Consider the following 23,477-nt stretch of genomic DNA (forward strand, 5'->3'; position numbering starts at 1 on the left):
AATGAACAGAAGGACTTACTGTAATCTTTTTGTGTTTTGCACAGAAAGTAATTTTAACAAATTGGGTCTCCAAAGGTCCTCCAACTAAATCACAGGATTTACAGCTTGTTTCTGATGCTAGTTACAGAAGAGCTTATTTCTGTCTGCTAGACCAAAGCTAGTCTTTTGGGGACTTCTGGGATCTCCAGCTTAAGCATGCGCTAGACTAGTGGGGGTTCATTATTTGGCTACTTTCCTCTGAGCTGGGTGTGGTGTGAATGTGGATTTTGTAGCAGTGACTCTGCAGAGCTGTTGAGTCCAGTAGAGTTAGTAATTATTGCAGCCTGTAGCTTGGTTCACATTCTGAATGTAGAAATTGAAATGGGGAACAGCTTGTTTATTCTACTGAGAATTTTATAGTTCATGTAGATAATTTTTTAAGGTAATTAAATTTCTAGATAGATGAAAGTCTCAGAATAAAAGAAATGAAGATTATATAGTGTATGGGAGTAACTGTTTCTAAAAAGTCTGATTTAATTTCAAGCTCTAACAGTTAAAACCAGAAGAAAATAGAACTTCTGTCCCTATGTATCATTTTGTCAAATGCACTTAACCATTTCCAGCACAGCCATTGAGCTGAGAGAAAGAAGACACTGCAAGAGCAACCTTGTACTCTTTTGGAGAGAACATTTCAGGTGGGGAATTGGCTCTAATTTTAGTGTTACCTCAAAAGGTTGTGTTTGTAGTTATTTTTGAGCCAACACATTTAACCTGATGGTGAATGAAGAGCACATCTGCTGTTGGGTAAATGGTTCTGTTGACATGTGCTAATGTGTTAATTTTAGTAACCTGTTTTAATGCAGTCTCCACTTACAAAGTATTCCTCTTACGATCTCTCTCCTATAGTACTTTAGCTTAATAAAAGTATCTCTTAATGCTTTTTTTTTTCCCCTAGGACCAAAACAATGCATTGCAAAATATAGGTAAGAAAATGAAAGATTTGGAGATGAAACACAGTGGCTGTACTGAGATGCTGAGGCGCCAGGCCAGTCAGCTTGAATACAGTACTGAACGAGAGGAACGACTGAAGAAAGAACTCGAAGTAAGGCTTTTTTTTTGCTATTGCTATTTGTCTTAACAAGAGCTGACACTTTGAGCAATTTCAGTTTTGAAGGATGGAACCTTCCAGTTAGGCTGTGAACTTTGTATACTGGATTAACAAAATGTTGAACATCTGTTTCACAAAAAAGGCTGAACAGGTGAATGCTGTTTACACTGTGTGCCTGACTTGAGACTGGTGTTTGAACAGCATATGGTAAAAAGTTCATGTAAGTGTGAAAACAAGGCTAACTTTACTTTGGGAAATCTGTACATTTTTCCTAATCTCTTAATTTGTCTATGTTCCTACCTTTTTGATTTAAGAACAGAAATTGACAATTAGTGGATTGGCAATGGAGAACCTACTGAAGCTAAGAAACTCATCAGATATTGTGCTAGTTAGGGAGCGTAGCATACTGGAAGATTACAGTGGTGTTATGGCAGCCTATTCCTATCTTAAATGCTACAGGTAATTTTAGTTTGCCTGTCTGTTGAGTGGTACCTGTTGCTGAGAAGTCTCAGGTCTTTAATGTGCTCCTTTTACTAAGGTGCTAGTTCTTTCCTAAGTTTCAACATTTTGTTTGTCCACTGATAGGCTTTGTAGTAAATGAGATATCTCTATGAACAGTCTGGACCAAGACTTTCTTGGTAGAACGTTTGTCACTGCAGAAAAGCATACTGACTGGATGATTAATCATCCTGATATAAGTTTACTTTAAAAATCCTTAAATATTTTCTGCAACAAAATTTAAAGAATTGGCTCTTGCAGGGTTTTGGGAACCCTTAAAGGAATAAACGGCATACAGTTTTCAGGTGTTCTCTGTTATTTTTTCCTTAAAGGCAAAAGAAGTGTTTAAAGCATTGATTGCTAGGTTAAGTAGAGCCCTGCATTAAAGATGAAGTACAAAAGAAAATTCCTACAGGGAAGATCAAATCTCATCAACTAAAAACACTCACTAATTGACCAACAAGATAGATATTTGTGCCCTCAAAGAGATGTACAGGAAATCTATTTTCAGGTATATTGTGAGCTGCACATATTGGGCTAGGCAGAATTAACATCAGTTGGAAAGTGCTGCATACTGTGATGTTCCAATAGCCCTTTTAAAACCAAAGATTTTTGCTTCCAAGTACTTGAACAAGTTTTTTTTTTTTTTTGTCATTTCATGGCTTTTAATATGCTGACTATACATTAATATATTAACTATATTAATATATTACACATTAATATAGCTAGTATGTATTATCTATATTAATATATTTACTAACTTAATATTCCAACAATAATTAATATGTTGATATGTCATGATAGGAATCATGAGCTGAAATGAAGAGAGGCAAGACAGCAAATTATTTGTCTTTCTCAATATTTTGATTCAGTGTACTCATCATTGAAGTCTGAGAAGCAAGCACTCAGTTCCTTGCAAATGTATAACTACTGTGCCCTGGAGATGGTTTTAGCAGGGAATGCTGATAAACCAGAGTCAGCTAACATATTTCTGTTGCTGCTTGATTTTTATTAAATCCTTTTAACTTACTGAATCTTTTAATAATGTCATAAGAAAACAACACATTCAGACTACAGAAAAATCAGTCTTGCGGAACTTCTAAGTGTAGCTATTTTAGCAGTGATTAAGGAAAGTATGTGATGAAACCACAGAAGTTTTAAGCAAATTAACGCGAGTCCCTGTGAATTAAAAAGAACGTCTAAGTTAGACTGCACGCATATGCCTTAGTCTGCTTGCATCTCACTTTATCATCTCAAAAGTAAATAGCATGTGTGTTAGTGTCTGAAAGGACTAACAATAACATCATTCTATACTTGAAGTCAAAGTGAGATTAATGAGCATCTCTGAACATACCGTTATTTTTTAAGAAGCAAAAGCACTAAATATTTTAAGCTTTCAATATTGATCATACTGTAGACAGAATTGATTACTGTAGTCTTCATACTAGATAGTGGACTCAGACTCCAGAATTTGTAATAACATCATCATTTGCATCTTACGAATGCATTTTCTGTGGTCATGAAAGGCTGCAAGGATTCTAAAGTTCAAAGTTCAGCCTATTAAAATCTATTTTCAGTTGCTCTCTCACCCATAATCCTTTCTCAAAACTGTATACTGAGGAACAGATTACTATTAAAAGAGTTTGAAATGTAATTGCAACCTTTCTTTGATTTATAAATTTGTCATTCTTCTTCCTCTCTAACCTTCTGGAGCACAATAAGGCAGAGGTATTAGCAGCTCTTCGTGCTGAGATACAGTGGAAAGACCCCAACCAAAGGGACCAGATAAGCTGCTCTTCACCTCTATAGCTCAGTTACTGGAATTTTGGTCTTGGAGGCTGTAAGGGAATGAAATGGTGTTCAAGGACAGACTTGTTGCATAAAGGAGGGGAAAAGAGCACATTCTTCATATCTAATTGCATTTGAAAGAGGGACTATGCCATTCTAAAAGGACATTTTTAGAGGAGGGCCACGGGGATGATCAGGGGACTGGAGCACCTCCTGTATGAAGACAGGCTGAGAAAGTTGGGGCTGTTCAGCCTGGAGAAGAGAAGGCTGCATGGTGACCTCATAGCAGCCTTCCAGTATCTGAAGGGGGGCTATAGGCATGCTGGAGAGAGACTCTTCATCAGGGACTGTAGCGACAGGACAAGGGGAAATTGTTTTAAACTTAAAAAGGGAAGTTCAGGTTAGATATAAGGAAGAAATTCTTTACTGTGAGGGTGATGAGGCACTGGAACAGGTTTTTCAAGGAAGTGGTAAATGCTTCATCTCTGGCAGTGTTCAAGGCCAGGTTGGACAGAGCCTTGGGTGGCCTGGTTTAGTATGAGGTGTCCCTGCCCATGGCAGGGGAGTTGGAACTAGATGATCTTAAGGTCCTTTCCAACCTTAACTATTCTATGATTCTATTACATTCTGCATTCCCAAGTAGAATGTGGTGCTTCTGTGAATCCTGGAGACTGTGGGGGATTAAACACATTAATTTTAGTAGAATTTCCTTTTCTCTGCTTTAATAGCTGGCTCATTACTGTCCTAGCTTCTGTGGATAACATTCTGAGTTGCCAAATACATCATGGAAGGGGCATTAAAGAAGGGCACTAAAGCCTGGACAGTTCAGTGCTTTTCACTGTGTGCCAACATGCCAAGTCTCCATGTTTTTCTGCCCATGTGGTGTTACATGTGTACTGTGGTGTACTAGCTGTGAATTTAAAACTCCAGTCCTGTCCTTCCAGCTGTGGTTGAATAAAACTTATTTTTGCCTATGATGTTACTGATTAAGATGGATTTCCATTCAGATATAGAAGCTTTAGTGTAGTACGCCCGAGACAGAATGGTCTACATTTTTTTTTTTGTGAAGTAGCCCTACATTTCTTTGTCTCTCTTCTTGGACTTTTTAGCTTATGGATCGAAATTTGATTTTGCGGGAGAATGGACACAGGAGACATCTTATTTCAGTTTCCATGCAGAGTACCTTGTGTTAATGGGCATTTGGTTAGGAAATGGATACTTAAGTTCTTGTTGATGGTAGAGAACTTAAAGTGATTTGTGTGAAGAATAGAATGTCTAATTCAAAGGCAATCTTAAAATCTTTCGTTATATACTGCTACTTGATAGGCAATTGAGGATGAACTTTCTTGGAGTTCACAAAGCTGTTCTTTCACTACCCTCTGCTGGACATAAGAGAGAAGTCCATGGGAAAATATTTGTGTTTCAATAATGAAAGAAAATAGTAGCTTTAGAGTATTTTTGTGAAATGGCACTCTTACATAAGATTGTATCTAATAGACTATATTACATAGGAATGAAGGTGGAAAAAAGTCTGTGCCCCCTTCCTTTTTTTGTTTTTCCTAATATTTGTCTGGTTTCATTCTTCAATGTGGGAACTGTAAGCCATCCTATTCCAGCTATGTTGCTAATTAAAGAAGAATTGCTGATAGTGCATCTGGGTCTTGAGTAAGCCAAGGAGTGTTTGGGTGCAAGGTTGGGCTGGGAAGCAGCCTGAGGAGTGATTGTTTATAGAATGGAATTTATAGTGACCAAAACCAGTCACTGCGAATGATGTAGTTGCTGTTTGGCTTCATGGCTCAGACCCATATCTGTAAGCTATATATTATTACCATGCTTGAGTGAATAAAGGGGAGCTAGTTGTGAAAGTAGCGTGTGTGTGTGTTTTGCCCCTTTGTTTACAGATGCTGCATTTCAATACTTTGTACATGTTCTAGAATAAGACATTTCTAGTTTATAGAATTAGAAACAACAAGAAAGACTAACAGCAAGTTTCTGTGGATTCCTCAGCTGAAAGGTAGCTGTTGGTATACTGTCTAACCTGCTAGCTTTTCGAATTTGCAGTGATACCAATGTGGTAACATTGCGTGGACATGGAGTCCTGAAGTGGAACACATACTTGATACTGTGGAAAATTTAGATTGGGAACTTTATCATCATTTTGCATCTTTAGCCTGAGAATAAGTAGTCACACAAATTCTTGATGTATTTATATTGAGCTATCAAGATACTACTATTTTTGATAATCAGTTTCTGAAAGCAGTGTCTTTCATTTTAGCCTTTAGCTCCATTGCTCTGCAAAGATGATTTATTGAGAAATATAAAGCAATTTGTATATAAAAAATAGTGTTTATTGTGGTGTGTCTAGCTGGCAGAAAGCACAGTGGGAAAGCTGTTTGACAAACAGTGGAGGAAAGGGGAATGTGGATTTTGCCATAAGGAAAAGAAATATTAGTTCATAAATTTCAAACTCGTCTTGTTCACAGAAATGTAGTCATTCTCTATTGTTTATTTTATGTGTTTGACTCTGCCAACTCTTAGTAATCTGGAGCTCAAGGTCTCTGGATTTTTTTAAGCCTTTGTCATGAGGCCTGAAAAATGTCTCATAACTTGGTCCGTTTTATTTCTGAGATGGATATGTTGCCATACTTCTGAGACAGAGTTACCATTTAAAGAATGTTTCCTTAGCTTTCACATTGCCTTTCTTACCCACCTGTAAGTCCACCTCTGCTTTTGCTGAAGGTATATGTGTATGCAATAGTGTAAGGCTGTGGTTAAATTTCTTATTATATCTAAGTCAGTGAAACATAAATTTAGGTCCTGGATAAAAACACCCTTCTCCTCCCTGCCCCATGAAGCCCTCATACCTTGGTTTGGTTTTTTTTTCCCCTCCTATTTCACATGACCTGCAATGGTACATAAGTTACAGTTCTCATAAGAAAGATTTGAAAAAGCTTCAAGCAGTGCAAGAGAGAACACATTCCTCAGCTAATTAATAGTGCTGCTTGCTAAAATTTAAACTGCTTTTTGTCCTATATGACTACATGCTTCTTAATGTCTTACCCTTACTTAATCCTCTGCTTTTTAGTGTCTCCACAATTGGCATCTAGGAATTCTAGCTATTCCGACTGTCTTGTATATCCTGTAAGCATTTTACATAGTGATATCTCCAGATGGTGGCTCCAAAGTTCATGTTTCTCCAGAGACAAGCTCATTGTCATAAAGGACTTTCTGAAAGGACCTTTCTCTTAATTGTTTCTGAAGTCATTATATTATTAAAGTCCAGTTTGAAGGCTGGACTTAACTCATTATCAGACCAAAGTTATTTGAATATTTATGTAGCCCTCTGCAGGAGTTAATAACAAGTCACAGGTTATTCTTGTCTGTGCATGAATAAAGTAACGGTATCAGTTCATGAACTGTTACAGAGGTTTGCCAGCTACTGAGCATGAGAATCAAAAGGGACATCAAAAGAATTGTTTGTAGGTGAGTAACTTTATAGTTACTAGAAGGTTGTTTATTATCTGGACAGGAGATGGCTCCACCTTACCATGATTGAGAAGCATCAGCATTTCTAACACTAGGTCGAAATGGTCAGCACATCTCCCAAAGATGGGTTCACATCTGATCTCCTGATTTGTATTATACAGAAATGCTTTTAAGTAGAAAAAAGTAGGATCTTGATCTGAATATGGAAGCACACAAACAGTGTGGGTGGATGATGATCCAGATAGAAGATACATGTGTCCTCTTCACTTCAACCTCTATCTTGGCTGAGAATTTCATATAGGGATTGAATCTCAGCCATGGGGAAGTGTCAGTATCATGACAACTTGTTAGTAAAATGAAACTGAAAAATCTTGAAGAAGTGGTCTAAGTAGAAGCAGAGAAGAGGAAAAAAAATACTTCTGTTACTGCATCTACTTCTGTTACTGTATCTAACCGTAGTAAATGTACTTTTATATTTTTTCCTGGGTTTTTTTTTGTTGCTTATCTGATAATGTTTTGTATTGTGTACATGTACACATTTTTGATGTACATGCAAATGTCAGATGATTACACTTTCATGGCTGTGGCATTGCATAAATATAGGATACTGAATTACTCTTTCAGTACATGGTGCCCCAGTATTCACAAATGTGGCAGTACTTAGTGCCAGTACCGAGGGTCTGAGAAAAGTGAAGCCACAAACGCCAGTTTGGAAAACGGTGTTGCAAACTTAATGTGCAGAAAGCATCTCCTGAAAATCACATTAGCACTGACATGTAACAGGACACTGGAAAAAGTGGATGAACCCTAAAAGATAAGAGTAAACATATAGCGTGGTCGCCTACAAGTTCTAAGGCTGGCACTGAAGTGTTCATAGTGGTTTTTATATGGTGTTTCTCAAAAGCCACAATTCTGTCTGTGCTGTAATGGAAACATCCCAGATACCTTTGATTTTTAATTAAGATGGAAATTGACTGAACTTGAATATCTTCAGGAAACTTTGGAGATTCCATGGTATGGAATACCCCTTTGGCTAGTTTTGGTCAGGTGTCCTGTCTGTGCTCCCACTTGGCTTCTTGTGCTCCTTCTCACTGGCAGAGCATGAGAGACTGAAAAGTCCTTGATTAGGGTAAGTGCTACTCATCGACAACTAAACCATAGGTGTGTTATCAGCATTGTTCTCGGCCTAAAGCCAAAACACACCACTGCACCAGCTACTAGGAAGAACAGTAACTTTATCCCAGTGAAAACCAGGACAGCTCCAGTGTAAGAGAGACATGGGGTTCCTGGAGCAAGTCCAGCAAAGGGCTGCTAGAATGAATGAGGGTCTGGAGCATCTCTCAAATGAGGAGAGGCTGATAGAGCTGGGCCTGTTCAGCCTATAGAAGAGAAGGCTCAGAGAAAATCAAATATATACAAATATCTGAAGAAAGGATGTCAAGAGGATGGGGCCAGAGTCATCTTGGTGGTGCCAGGCAATAGGGCAAGAGGCAGTGGGCATAAACTAAACCACCAGAAGTTCCACCTGAACATGAGTCCGAGCACTGGAATAGGTTTCTCAGATTGTGGAGTCTCCTTCACTGGAGATACTCAAGAGTCATCTGGACACAAGCCTGGGCAATGTGCTTCAGGTGACCCTGCCTGGGCCAGGGAGATTGGACTAGTTGACCTCCAGTAGTGCTTTCCAGCCTAAACCATTCTGTGAAACTGGAAAGTATTCCCATTTGACTCCCAGTTGAGAGACTGTGGTCTGGTGTCTGTGGCCTGCAGCCTTTCGTTGTAACTTGTTTTCATACAGCTGCGTCTTTCTAGACAGGCATTGTATAAAGTTTTCAGACTCATGGCTCAATAAAGACACAGATGTGCACCTTTTGTCTGATTCAGAGAGGTTTGCCTGGCTAACACGATTCTGGAACCAGTGTCTTTGCATTTTTCAGACAGGAACACGAAACTCCTCTGCTCATCCCATTTCTCTCTTTGGAATTTTTTAGGATGGTGTTACAGGATAGATTCATACCTGAGCTTTTCCTCACAGTGTGTAGTGGATCATTCTCACTAGTAAAGCATGTAGCTTCTCATTGTGAAGGGAAGCGCATATGGGTATCAGTAAAGAACTTGTTTGAAGCTTTACTAGTAAAATGGACAATATTTTCTGTGTAGTGTTTTGGGGTTTTTTTTGCAGCTGTTTTATTACCAAATAAAACTTGAAACTCAGCTTTGAAGCTGTATGCAACTTCTGGTTGATGTGTACTTGCATAAACAGTGATTCCAAGATTCTTTTAGCAATCTAGGTAAATCTAAATTTCTTTATATTAATAACTGTTGCTTAGCAAGGCTTATATACTAATGAGTGGTTAGGTACCTCTCACAAAGATTTTGTTTTGCCACAGACGTCCTGCTGATCTGCTGGTATATGGCTTCATTTAGATTTGCAGGATGCATGGTGAACAATAAGCTGCAGCAATCAAATCATAGAACCCAGGAAAAAGAATATTCATTGTTCCACTAGACACAGACAGCATCTACATGAGTTTTTCAATTTGCATATTTGTAATTTTTCTGCAAATTTAGATTGGACATTAGGAAGAAATAGAGGTGTTGAGGCAGTGGAACAGGTTGCCTTGAGAAGTTGTGTCTGCCCCAGTCCTGGAAGTGTTCAAGGCCAGGTTGGATGGGGATTGGAGCAACCTGATCTAATGGAAGGTGTCCCTGTCCATGGCAGGGGATTTGGAATGAGATGATCTTTAAAGTCTGTTCTAACCCAAACCATTCTATGATTCTGGGATCATGGTGGCTTGAGGAGATAGTCTCTAAAGAATTATATCAAGAACTGATACTTATATGCTCTGTTTGTGTCATGGTTTAAACCCAGCTGGCAATCCAGAACCACACAGCCACTCACTCACTCCCCCCTTTCCTCCCTCTGCTCCTGGAAGGATGGGGAAGAGCATTGAAAGAATGTAACTCCCGCAGGTTGGGAGAAGAACAGTCCAGTAACTAAGGTATAACACAAAAATCACTGCTGCTACCACCAATAATAATAATGATAAGAGAAATAGCAAGGGAAGAGAATACAACCGCTCACCACCCACTGACCGATACCCAGCCTGACCTAAGCAGTGATCTAGGCCTTCCGGGTAACTGTCCTCGTTTTTTTTACTGGGCATGATGTGCTGTGGTATGAAATACCTCTCTGGTTAGTTCGGCTCAGGTGTCCTGTCCTTGCTTCCTCCGGGCTTCCCCTCCTCCCTTGAAGAGCATGAGACTCAGAAAGTCCTTGATCAGAGTAACCATTACTGAGCACCAACTAAAAACATCAGTGTTGTCAGCACTGTTCCCAGGCTGAAAGTCACAACCACAGCACTGCACCAGCTACTGACAAAAATGACTGCTACTGCTGAACCCAGGACATTTGGGAGAATTTAATTGCTCCAGTTTTTTGTTCTTGCAGATGCCCTCACTCAAGCTGTTATTTATTCTTAATTTTTCTTTTTGGGACTGAAGAAATCTAACACTTCTAGGGGGCTCCATTTGAGAACAGAAGTTAACCATTTTGATAGTGCCTTGCATCTCTGGTTTCAGCTGAAGAGAGGCTAAGATGAAGGCATAGTTCTACTTGGGACTGGTGCTCAGGAAATAAAATAAGACTTAGAAGTCAAATGCAGTACAGAGCTTGTGTATTAGTTACTGTGCCTAAAAACTTTACTTGCAGAATCACTTTGTTTTTCCATTTCAGTTTTTGCTAGAGAATAGACACTTGAACAAGCCAATCAAAGACAGAAGAGCATTTTTGCTCTTGAGGGTGTGCAGTAAAATATTCTCAGTGAAGTTTCTATTTCTTCATTTTGTTTTTTAAAAATTGTATTTCCCATCTTAATGTTGTGATAGTACCTTCCTCATTATTTCCTTTATTCTTCTCCTCAAACTTAGAATTATTTTGTAGCTGACTTTTAAAATGTTATGAAAAAAGAAATGAGATTCACATCACTTATATTTATTGTTCACTGACTACTTCTACTAGGCTGGCAACATTCTTGTGTAAAACCATCCATTGTCAAATGTCAATCTGTTGGAGGATAACTAATGAGTTCTTCCAGACTGAAGCAGGAGATAGTAAGCAAATTTTCCATTAAGGGCAAAAGGTAGTAGGACCTGATGTTTGGATGGAATAATACTGTTAAGAGGCTAAATCAAGCAATTTTGAGAATAATCTTAGCAGTATCAATGTATAGTGAGAGTGTTTGTGCAGGATTTGTGATTTTTTTAATTAAGTAGATTGAACAGATTAAACTCCTGGGAAGAGGCAAGGTTTAAGGTTTTTGTCAGACCTTACTGTGAAGTAAGCTTGGTAAGCCCTGTGCTGTTGCCTCTTTTCTCTTTACTAGGCCTTCCGTGGACATCAGTTTCAAAAGTCTTTCCTTTTGTGTGTGTGTGTGTGATTACAAAAAGTTTCAATTTATTGCTAAGAGCTTTTATTTTAACATCTGTTAATGTTTCTCTTTAACATTCAGAATCAAGATGCAATCTTATATGCTACTTTGTTTTACTTTTCCAAAATCAGTAACATTGATTGTATTTATATAACCTTAAGTGTTCTTATGGTAAATTAGTTTTTAATATTAATTCCTTTTTCTTGATCTTCCTGATTTAACTTGAAGCCAAGAGATGTTTTGGGATGAATTTTTCTTTTCAATTCAGTTATCAGTCAAAGTGAAAAAAAATATTGATAGAAAGCAGTGTAGTTAAGATTGCATGTGAATTTCTATTATAGCAGATATGTAGTTACTACTTTACTGGTAAGGTATTTTTTTCTTTACCTGGGCATACATATCTGGTGGTTGCTTTTGTGTTATTGTAACTTGAAAAAAACATTTTCAGCCTGGATTACTTTAGAAAAAAAAAAAAGTCCAGTAAAAACAGACACTGCTTTTTTAACTTTTCTGTTGACAATCAGAATTTCCACGTAGATTCCTACCATAGTCATTTGCATTTTTCTGCTTTCCTAAATGTCAGAATGGATAAGAAAGATGCAACAGTTTAATTCGGAGAATCCCATTTTGCTTAGGCTATTCATGCATGTACAGATGTTCTGTTGTGTAACGAGACATAGTAACTGACTGAAGAAATCAGGATATTTGTTAAAAGTGATCATGAACATCTGGTAATTGCTAGACAAAATCATAAGAGAATAGGTACAGGTCAAGGAATGCAACAAGAAAAAATACAAGATTAGAACTTTTAAAACATTACAGAGTTCAGAGGTTTTTGTTGTAGGGAAACTATGACTTGTCTGTAAAGTAATCTGTCCTGAGCACATTAATTGGAATTTAAGTGCCAAAGCCAGCATATTTTTGAGGAATACTCTTACCTTCTCTGAGCTTCCTCTGTCTTATATTTTCATGTGTCTTTATGTGATGTGTTCGATTATATTGCCTCAGGTGACAACTTTGGTCAAAAAGAAAATAGTAAGGGAATAGGTGAAATATTTGACTTGGTCTTTCTGCCTTTTGGCTGCAGGTGCAATTTTCTTGATTTAAAAAAATGCAGAAATAGCATAATGCTATATCAGTTTCTTTAAAGATAAAATAATAAATCAATAGTCTAGATATGTAAAACATGTTTCTGTGTTTATTTGTTGGTATGAGTTTTCACAGTTCCAAAGTATAAGTAGTTCAGCCATAGTGAATGAAGTCCTAATATACTGAATTAATAGAATAATCTTTGTGTCATGTTTACTATCTCTCTGGACTGAAGTTTCTTCAAATTACACTTTTAGGCAGCTACAGTGCGAATAAAGAAACTGGAAGAAAACATTGAAGCAGAGAGAGCAGCACATTTGGAATCCAAATTCAATTCAGAGATCATCCAGGTAAACTTTTTATTAAATACTTTGTAGGAGTTTACAGTAAAACAGTTGAAATGGTAAAAATATAATCTTCAAAAATGTTAAGACTACCTACTTGCTTTAGTGAAAACACTGAATAGGTTTTTTGCAACAAGTGTTAAAATTGTATAAAAGAAAACAATGGAAAAATACCTGCTTTTCTGGCAACATTAAAGTTACTAGAATATGAAGATGTTATTTTATTATTTAAGTCTGAGAATTCCCACTAGCATATAAACAGTGAGGGGAAAGAAAATGTTTCACAACAGTTAAACACTATACTATTGTTTCAGTGTCCTGCCCTGTATCTTTTGAATGAGCCCTTAGAGCTAGTTGGAGATAGAGTGCATAGGTCCAACTTTTCTAGGACTGAGAGCTTAACGCATTCTGAAACTACAGTTACAAATGTGATTATTCAGAGTACATTCAGCTTCAAAGTTATGATATCTGCAGTTGCCAGCAAAGATTGATTTTATGGAAAAAGTGTAACATGTATGCGTATGTAAAATGCAATATGAATATGAAATGTTTGTATTATTAAGCTGTATCACATTGGGTTCGACCCAGTAAAGGAATTATGGGTTACTTTAAAAAGCAAGTGATAAAAAGCTGAGTGATGGTTGCTTAGTAACTTCCTACTTACAAACCCTTCACACTGGACTTCTGAAGCAAAAAAAAAAGTTTGATTTTTTTTCCTTGTTTTCTGAGTAAGTAAATTAAGTACTGCCATTCTTCACTAAGTTATTTTCTTATTCTCATCATCTTCTCTATGCACAGTCACTCAATTTTTCTAAAATGATGATTAAACTAGTGGATTTAGTTTTCTTGATTTCCTCTCTCTACTTTTACAACATACAAAGGAACTGGAGAGTAACATTCCTTATAGTAAGAGACTTATCTTTTATGAGTGAATGACTGGTAAGTTTTTCTTGCTTGTTCGTATACATGAACAAGCTTCAAGTGTGTTATGTGCTGAGTGGAAATACAGCCTTTAGTGTTCATCCCATGCTTCCATGAGTCTACTTAAAAAAAAAAAATAAAATTTCCTCTGGAAAATTTAGTAATAACTGAAAACCAAAAAATCCAGACACCACCAAAGGAAAATAAAAGTTGCTTCTGGTCAGTGTATCTATTTGTTTTCATTTTGAACTGTATATATTCACGCATTTTTACATGTGTTTGATGTTTTCTGTATATACTTCCATATAGTGTTAATATAATATAGTTTACCAGTAAAGCAAAAAACAGCATAGAACAGCATTAAAGATCATGATAGTTTTTCCTAACTTGTTTTAATTGCTTTCTTATCACTTGGTAGTTAAGAATTCGAGACCTTGAAGGAGCTTTGCAGGTGGAAAAAGCCAGCCAAGCAGAAGCGCTTTCAGATTTAGAAATGATCAAGAAAGAGTTTAAAGATGTAGAAAATGCATATGAGAGAGAAAAATGCAATGCCCAAGAGAACCTGGAAAAACTCAATGTGTAAGTTAACTTTTAAATTCATTGTAAAGTGGCAGTAGTCAGCTTGAGTACCACTTCTGGTTTACATTCTTTCTAGTTTTCACTCATTAGACAGTGACTCATTCACTCATTCACACACAGACTCATTCACTCATTGCAGTCTGATGCAATTTGCCAAACCCAGTCAAAGTTCAGAACCTGGCATTCCATTAATAAGTTTGTATTAGTAACCGTACATATTATGAGTAGGTAGAGAAAATAACTGACCTGTTATAGATTTGCCAAAGCACAGATGTTGGAAATATCAGGTATGGTAGGGTCCTGTTTCCAGTAGTGTTTGAGACGAGTGTAGTAAAACATACATGTCAGGTTGGTAACAATTTTTTTTTCTGTATACAGTTATTATGAAAACAATACTTTTTTTACTTCAGTGAGCTAGATAAATCTTTAAGATTTCTGTTTTGAAGTTGTGTATAATTTACAGTGGATAGTCTTAACTTTCAGCTTTTGAGTAATTGTGGAAAGTTTTAACTTTGTAAGATGGAATAGAAAAAGGGGTGAAGCGTGTGAGAGCAGGCACAATTACTTGGGATTCTGATTCCCTTCATGCTCAGCACAGTCTTTTTTGTCTGTGGTAACATACAGCTTTTGGAAGAACAGCTTTATTATATTCCCCAGACAGATAGAGGATGTAGAGTACTAAGTTTTCTTCCCTGGGTGAATCAAGTAGATATTGGGGTGAGAGAATGTCAGGAAGAAGAATCATGTTAAAAGACAGAGAACAGAGGTGTAGGTGAAAGGAAGGATAGTAGTAGGTGAAGTTTAGAGAAAGGGGAGGTTTAAGACTTAAAGCAGGTGGCACACAGTGGGGATATTGGCAAAGACTAGAGCTAGTAGAATGGGTTGGAAAAAGACAGAGGTGTCATCTCTTTCGATCTAGAATGATATGGGTCTGTGCACATAGGTGTTTATATTGACTTATTCAAACAAGCAGTACTCGAGGGCAAAAGAAGCTGGTTTTCCTGCAAGTAAGGAGGTTTTTGTGCCTGGGCCTGAGAGAGTCTATATGCATTGTTACAGGGATGCTCTTAGTAAAATAGTTGAAACTTGTGCTGTATTATAAACACAGCAGAACTGCACTGTTTTTTATTTTTATAGGTCTTTCGAAAATTAATGTGATTCTGACCACATGGGTTGTTCATTTTAACTTTCATAACAATTGTTCTGTCAGGAACTCCTGTTTTAGCAAATTTTTATTTTCATGTTGCTACAAGATGTTTTATCTTGGATATCTGTGCTCAGTAATAATTTTCAGTAGAAGATCCTCTAGGAAGATTCCTTTTGGCCTCACATGAAATTCATTAAATGGATGAATTTATTAATCCTCACCTGCATTTTTTTATAATGATTTTGGTTGGTTGATTTTATCACAGTAGACCCAAATCATATGCATATGCACTTAGGTTTCCTTAACAGAGTAGGTCAGAGCATTTAATTCTGTCAATTATAATAGTTTCTCGGATGAGCAAAGACCTGTTAACCTCAAGAAGTAGTCTTAAGTGGTGTACTGCATGGACATGGAATAATGCTGCCCAGTTGTTTCTATGTGGAGCTACACTGTCTCTTAGGTTTTGAGCACTGTTTCAGTAAGGCTGTATTTTTTCTAAGCACTTAGCAGAGTGTAATTTGCAATTTTGAGGTTAGCGACAGACGTGAGTCTTTTAAGGCCTGAATTATTATAAGTATGAATATGTTCTGAGAATCAAGGGATGATAATAGATATAAAATGTAAGCTAATTAGAAGCATTCTTAATGGTAGCTTAAGCATCTGTTTAGGAATTTTTCGAACCATTAGAACTTTGCAAGTTTTACCACAAGATCTGCCTTTCAAATTTGAAGTTAGTAGTGTTAGTTAAAAATTGTGAAAATCCGCAAGTGATAATTTTCCAACAAGTCTTGGAGTTAAGGATACTTTTCAGTATTAGATGATTAAAAGAATAAAAAAAAATGGTTTTAGAGACTGTTTTTTTTCTTCTATAAGAAATACCAGACTAGGAAATGCACTTCTTATGGTTATGGTACCAGCTGCATGAGGAGTTTCAATGTTGGTACTTACAGAGAAGTAATACTTCTCTTGTGTTGCTAAAATACAACAAGAACCTTAAACAACCTTTCCCTTTTTCTTTAAACGGGATAATTCTGTTCAACACTTCTTTCTCAGGAAAGATTTGCCCTGGTTTATGTCAGGTTGGGTTTTTTTGTTGTTGTTTGGTTGGTTTTGGTTTTTTGGGTTTTTTTTTCCCTGCTTGTTTTTTTGTTTTGGGTTGGTTTTTTTTTTCCTAGTATGAAAAAGAAATTTAGCCTACTTAAAATATCTGTTTTCTGTGTTAATTGAACATCAGAATAAACCTTGTCTAATATCCAGAATAGTACTTTTCACTACTTGTAATCATCTGTTGATTCAGGCAATGACTCCTAGCAGCTTCTGCCAACCAAATTTTTGAAAACAAATAATCTTCTGTGATTTTAGAGAATGTAAATCCTTCCATGAAAGTTGATGCAGTTAAACAGTTGGTGGTTTTGTTAATAGAGCTTGAAGAAACATAAACAGCTTGTCCTTTTAATTCTATTAGTCCAGACAACTGAATTTCCAGAGCTCTATAAAGGTGGGTAGTGAAGGTCAGGCTTTGTCTCAGGTGGACATCTGTATACTCAGTTCCTGTGAGGTAATTATGTGTGGTGGGCTTGTAATACGTTGTCTTTCTTGTGCCTTTTTTAGTCTTTGAAGCTTACAAGTATTAGTAACATTGGTGAATATCAGTGATTGCGTTCACTAGATCCCTCAAGAGAGAGTACAAGAGCCTTTGATCTCCTTACCTTTGAAGGCTGTGGTCCCTGGACTCCAGACAATGTCAGGAGCCTGGCTTTTTCTTTCAAGCTGTGATTTGACATCCTACCATATTTTCTCTTTCTCTGGAGGAGTCTTCTGGATTTTATTTTAAGGCCTTAGTCTTTGGAAAGTCTTGGAGGGTTTCATTTGTTGTGTTAGAACGCTTGTATGTCTTTATAGCTGGAATTGAGTGGCATGAATGATACCAAAATTGGAAACTATACAAAGCTGTGACAATTTCTTTTCTCAGAAAAAGATGGTTATAATAACTAAAGCCAAGCAAGCAGGCTTTTCTGGGTTGCATAATTTATTAATAAGCTCTGAACCCAGTAGCTCTATGTAAATTCGAAGCAACATGGGATTTGGGTCTCCATGTGAATTTATTTTTTTTGAAGAGTGAGACCGTGACACAGAATAAATTGGAACTGCTTTTTGCGTGTTTCTGAAAGCTGTGTGAGTAGAAGTTACTTTAGGAGACTGAAACAGGCAAGTTACAAATAAGAAGTAACCATCTACAACTAAAAGAAAAGGAAAACAGCCAGGCTGAAGCAGAAGCACATAGGTATACCAAGGACTGTTGAAGTAGTCGTTCAGCTGAAAAGGTATGTGGATTCTATGAGAAATATGTCGAAGTCAGGAAGTGACAATATTTATTCAAAAGCTGGAAGAACTTTGAGCTGTTTGCAATACTTTCAATTAGTATTTCAATTAGTGAGACAGAAGTAATAGAAGAGGCAAGGGAAGGAGAAACACCTGGATGTTCCCATTGCTAGGAGTTACATCAAAGGATAATTCAAGGATTGAAGAATATCTGTAGTCCAACCTCCTGTTCAAACCAGGAACAGGTAGGAGATCAAGTTGCTCAGAGTTTTGTCCAGATAGGTCTTGAAAACCTACAAGAATGGAGATGACAGAACCTCTTTGGGAACCTATTCCACTGTTTGACTGTCAAGGTGGAAAAAGTTTCTCCTTGTCTGAACCTCTTTGGATTCAATTTATGACAGTTGTCTCTTGTCCTCTAGCCATACATTGCTGTGAAGTGACAGGCTGCATCTTCTTGGTAACTTCCTTGCAGATACTGGGGCAGGCTGTTACACATCCTGAAGTTCTCTCTGCTTCAGCTTGAATATCCCATGTGAATGGCCCTCCCTTTAGCTCACTCCAGCTTTTTCCCATGTTATGTGTGGTCATTGTCCTCGATGTGTTGTAATAAGTGCCAAATAAAAGGTAATTAATCACTTCCCTTGATCTTCTGGCTATGCTACTACTAATGCAGTCCAGGATGGGTTTTTCTGTCCCTATTTGTATGCCATGCTGTTGTGGCTAGCTTGCTGTCTACTAAGATTACCAGGTCCTTATTGACCATTGCTGCTCCTCAACCGTACCACTTTTGCTTTCTAAAATTCGTATATTTGCACATATCACTGTTGAATCTCAGAAGGTTAATGCTGGCCTATTCATCCTCCCTGGCTAGACTCTAGGGAACGACAGGCCTTCTCTTAAGTTAATAAATTGCATTGTGTAGTCACCTACCTCTGCCGAGTTCACTGTTGTCTTCAGATGTGGTAAAATTGCACTCTTGGCCTAATCCAGGTGATGGATAAAGATGTTAAACAGATTCTAATCCAGAGTCCTACAGTATTCCACTTTTCATCAGTGACTACTGTCAGAGGTTTATCATCAAACTATTTTTACTGAAGTTGCAATTCACCCAGCTACACTGAAGTCCTAACTTAACTATAAAAATACTGTGTGAGACAGTGCCAAAAGCCTTGCTAAAGCTGAGTTACATTTAATCAACTTGCTCTTCTTTTGTCCACGAATCTCCTCTTTTTATCATAGAATATAACTGGGTTCATAAAATCATAGAATAGTTTGGGTTGGAAGGGGCCTTAAAAATCATCTAGTTCCAACCCTCTGCCATGGGCAGGGACACCTTCCACTAGACCAGGTTGCCCAAAGCACCCTCCAACCTGGCCTTGAACATCCCTCAGGGTTGGGGCAGCTGCAGGTTCTCTGGGCAACCTGTTCCAGTATCCCTCCCCTGTCATGGTAAAGAATTTCTTCTTAATGTGTAATCTAAATCCATCATCTTTCAGTATAAAACCATTCTCCCTTGTCCTATCCCTTCATGTCCTTGTAAAAAGTCCCTCTCCCCTCTACAGATTTCTTGCAGGCCCCCTTTAGGTACTGAAAGTCTGCTGTATCTCCAGAGCCCTCTTTTCTGCAGGCTGAGCAATGCCAACTTGCTCAGCCTTTCCTCAGAGGGGAGGTGCTCCAGCCCTCTGATTGTCTTCATAGCTTATCTCTTCTGGACTCATTGAGCACATCCATGTCCCTCTTGTGCTGGGGGCCTCAGAGCTGATTGCAGTGCTGCAGGTGGGATCTCATGAGAGCAGATCACCCTTCAACCTGCTGGTCATGCTTCTTCTGATGCAGCCCAGGACATGGTTGGCTTTCTGAGCTGCAAGTGCACACAGCTGCCTCATGCTGAGCTTCTCATCAACCAACACCCCTCTTCTCAGGGCTGCTCTCAATCCATTCTCCATCCAGCCTGTATTTGTTCCTGTCAGTTGACCTAGGTGCAGGACCTTGCACTTGGCCTTGTGACTTGGTTGGCCAGACGTGATTTAGCCTTGGTAAATCCTCAGTGAATGATCCCAATCACCTTTTTTTCTTTCATGAGACCAGAAATTTGTTCCAAAAGGGCTTGCTTCTTGATCTTCCTGGGACTGAAACGAAGCTCTCTGGTCTATAGTTTCTTGGCTTGCCCTTTTTCACTTTTTTGAATATAGTTGCAACATTTATGTTTTCTATTTCCAGGTACCTCCTCCAATCTCTGTGACCTTTCAAAGAGGATGAGCTGCCTCACTGTGACATTGGCCAGCTTTGTCAGAACCTTTGAGTGTAGGCAGGCTGGCCTCTTCAATTTCCATGCTTGAGTTCTTACAAGCAAGCCTTGACTCAATCCTTGGTGCTAGCAGTTGTCTTCTTTGAGCACCTCTACTAATCATAGGAGCTTAGAAGACCTTGTCAGGCAAAAAAGGTGGAGTGTGGTGACCTCCGTGCTTTCCTCTATAGTCTGCATACAGTTGCCCAGTCTGTGTAGAAGCAGGGCCATGTTTTCTTTCCTTACTTTAATGTAGTTTTAAAATCTGTCATCATTTGCAAACATCAATTCTTGGTGAGCTCTTGGCTTTCCTGACACCATGGCTACGTATTCAGGTAATCTTTCTAAATTCTTCCTTGGATTCCTGTCCCAGCTTCTGTCTTCTGTATGCTATTTTTTGGCCTTGTAGCTTTCTCATGAATTGCCTGTTTAACCATGCCAGGCTCTTTAGGTATCTGTTCTGAGAACCGTGAGCACTAAGACAGTTCAAGAAATATTTGAAATTTTGGAAACAGTCTGCTGGTGGAAAAATTTGACGGTACGCCATTCTACTCTATAGAATATAGTCAGATATGTGGAAACATTAGGAGCAAGCTTTGTACTTTAAATAAGGGTTGATTATGCAAGACGTGATACAGTCTCTCTGAAGAGAATTACTGTGTTAATTAAAATATGAGGAATTCAGCTTATTATATGTACTTTAGAGCATGTATCCAAATGACCATATGAATTTGACGGAAAGCTAATTACAGGAATTGGTAACAGAGAAGAACCTAACCACTTTTTGAAAAGTATTTCTTAGAAGAATGTATAACTTCAGTTAAAAAACAAAGAAAAAAAAAAGGAACTTCAGAAGCAACATAATGTGCTAACATATGCATTGGTTATGTTGAAAACTATGTAGTATAATTAACAAAAGTATTTTTGATAAGAATATTCTAATGCTGAAACTTTCCAGATTAGAAAGAGAGTGTCTCTCCACAAACAAGCACATGAATGAGAAGATTGAAGAAAAGAAGAAGATAATTCAAGAGCTCTCTGAGAGACTAGGGAATAATGAAAAAACCCACAGAGAGTTGCAGGAGGAACTTGCAATGGTAAGACAAAAGGCTTGTGGCATTCATTGTTTAGGGTTTTTAAAACATATTGTGAAGATAATCTACATTTGTTGTGCTGAGCTGTGGAAGAACTCTGCCATTGTGTTACTCTAATTTTACCGACTTCATTTTGTAAAACAGGAGTAAATAGAGACCTACTTTAAAAATATAGTCAAAGTGATATACCATGTATTTAACTGAATAGTTATTTGCAGAAAACTTATTTCAGAACTGTGGTTATGAGTGAAGAGTAAGTTCTGTTTGCTTTCCTAGCAAAAAGGGCAACTTGTAGGTACGGATTATAATTCCTTGTGGAGAATGTTCTAGCTTTCTACCCAAGCATTTTTCTTTTCCAGGCTTTATTAGCTACTGTTGTAGGTTGAATTATTTCTATTCCACATAATATTTTGGTTTAAGTGCAAACATTTGACTGTAAGAAATGCTTGAGAATTGCTTATTTGAAAGTTGAAAGTGACAAAGCAGAGGGACTTTTTTTTTTTTTTTAAATGTGGATTTGGCATTGAATGCATTTTACTACCTTATTTTCTGAAATCTTTCTTCTTTTACATGACCAGTTGGGACCTTCCCACTGTCTCTACCCACCCCAGCTTTGAATAACAATTTTTCCATCTTGTTACATAGTAGCAGGGACAAAGCTAAGACCTTAGGATCTAGAAAATCTTCTCTCCTTCCGTTACAGATTTCTATTTGCAGTATTTCTGTACTTACCCAGTGTAAACTTTTCTTGATATTGGCTTGCAGATTTCTCCTCTTTCTTTTTTGGAGCTGTGAGTATGGAAGGGGAACGTGATCTGTTTCCTGCAGGCATTGAACTAATCAGTGAGAAACAGCAGAGACCTGCATCAGAGGATCATCAGATTTGTTGGTGTCTTATGTTCAGTTGATAGAGTTATTCCATACATCATCTTAGCATCATCCATTTCCTGGACAGATTGGTAACTAATAAACTAGAGAAAAATCAAATAAAACTGCCCTCTTCCTTTTGTGAGAATCACAGCTTCTTCTGTGCAAGTGTTAATGTATTGGAAGGCCTTTGCTGGCCTAGTTAACCTGAAAAAGTTATCAGACACAAAAGGAATATGAAGAGACAAAAGCGGCTGTCTCCCCTAACTACAGTCAGTAATGATTGCTATTTATTAATACAAAATACAATTCCAAGCAAAAAAATTCTCCGAGGAACCTTGAGCAGTTACTGACTGTCTTTGTGATACGAGTTTTCCTTTTCATTTTATATTCCTTTGCAAAATTTATGTTATGCCTGATGAGTTCAGGACAAAATTCTGTTTGTGACCAAGGTTTCTGGTAATGGCAACAATATTAAATGGTGTACTCAAAATGAATGTTACATTACTGAAAGGTAAAAAGCAGAACAAATTGACTCAGTTAAAAGAACTGTCTTATTTATAGAGCTGGTTGTTTTAATTGTTTTACTGGAACGATTTCAAACCACAAGACTGTCTTGAACAGGTAATAAAAATACTCATTTTCTGAGGACTTGTATTTGTGGTCCCCTATGGGATTAGATTTTTATCACCTTGGATGGCTTTGTATTTTTCCTGAAGACTTTTGTGTTTGTTTGGGAAGCAGGAGTGCCTGTGTGTGGTCTTATTTACTCAGTCTGGACAGCTTTTTGTTACTTTTCTTCCCAAAATGAAAAAACAGACAGCTATAGCAGAAACTAAGTGTAGGTAATGTTTAATATACTCTTATTAGCCTTCCCTACACCCACACTAAAATTGTATGAAAGTGTCAGTAACAGAAAATGTTCATTACTTTCTTGTATTTTATACTTGCTAGGCATCCTGAATGTGTTCTTCTCACTTGAGTCTGATAATCTTATATTGGTTTCTCACTGTATTGCTATAATACAAATTAATGTTTTTCTTTGTAAAATATTTGGTAAACAAAACCACACTAGTGAAGGCTCTTTATTTTTAGGACGAAATACATTCTTTAGAAATTTTACATGAAAAAGAACTTTTTTCTTATTACTCAGTTGAATGTATAGTGAAGTGGTTATGCTGCTTTTAATTTTAAATATCAGCATGTGGCATAAGTTTGCCAGAAATTTTCACGGATCAAATACGATAGGATCTATTGGTATCAAACAAAACTGCTTATGAATGTTCAGCATGAGCAGGCTCTCAAGATTTCCATTATGTTTTTCTGAGGAAATTGGTCTTAAGCTTGTCTTTATTTCCAGCTAGGGTTCTTAGAAATTTTTAGCTTGAGGAATAGATATTTGGAAGAATGGCAATTGTGATTCAGAACTTGTTTTAAATTGAAACAGCCCCAGCTGTATTCCTGTCCTATGGAAAGAAGAGGTGTCTTTAATAGCTTTAAAGGTTACTCAGGATATTTACATTTCTGGCATCTGG

General features: G+C 37.4%; 1 protein-coding gene across 8 annotated transcripts in view; it reads left to right on the forward strand.

The window, feature by feature from the left end:
- Nucleotides 1-23,477, forward strand: part of CCDC171 (coiled-coil domain containing 171) — a 152,025-nt gene that overhangs the window by 16,890 nt on the left and 111,658 nt on the right. For all 8 annotated transcript variants that reach the window (XM_031054283.2, XM_031054282.2, XM_031054288.2 and 5 more), the window contains 4 exons: nt 935-1,081; nt 12,636-12,728; nt 14,062-14,222; nt 20,940-21,078. In XM_031054283.2, coding sequence (XP_030910143.1) covers nt 935-1,081; nt 12,636-12,728; nt 14,062-14,222; nt 20,940-21,078 — 540 coding nt within the window. The remainder of the gene's footprint in view (nt 1-934; nt 1,082-12,635; nt 12,729-14,061; nt 14,223-20,939; nt 21,079-23,477) is intronic.

This window comes from Melopsittacus undulatus, chromosome Z (genome assembly GCF_012275295.1).
Source record: "Melopsittacus undulatus isolate bMelUnd1 chromosome Z, bMelUnd1.mat.Z, whole genome shotgun sequence".
NCBI lineage: Eukaryota > Metazoa > Chordata > Aves > Psittaciformes > Psittaculidae > Melopsittacus > Melopsittacus undulatus.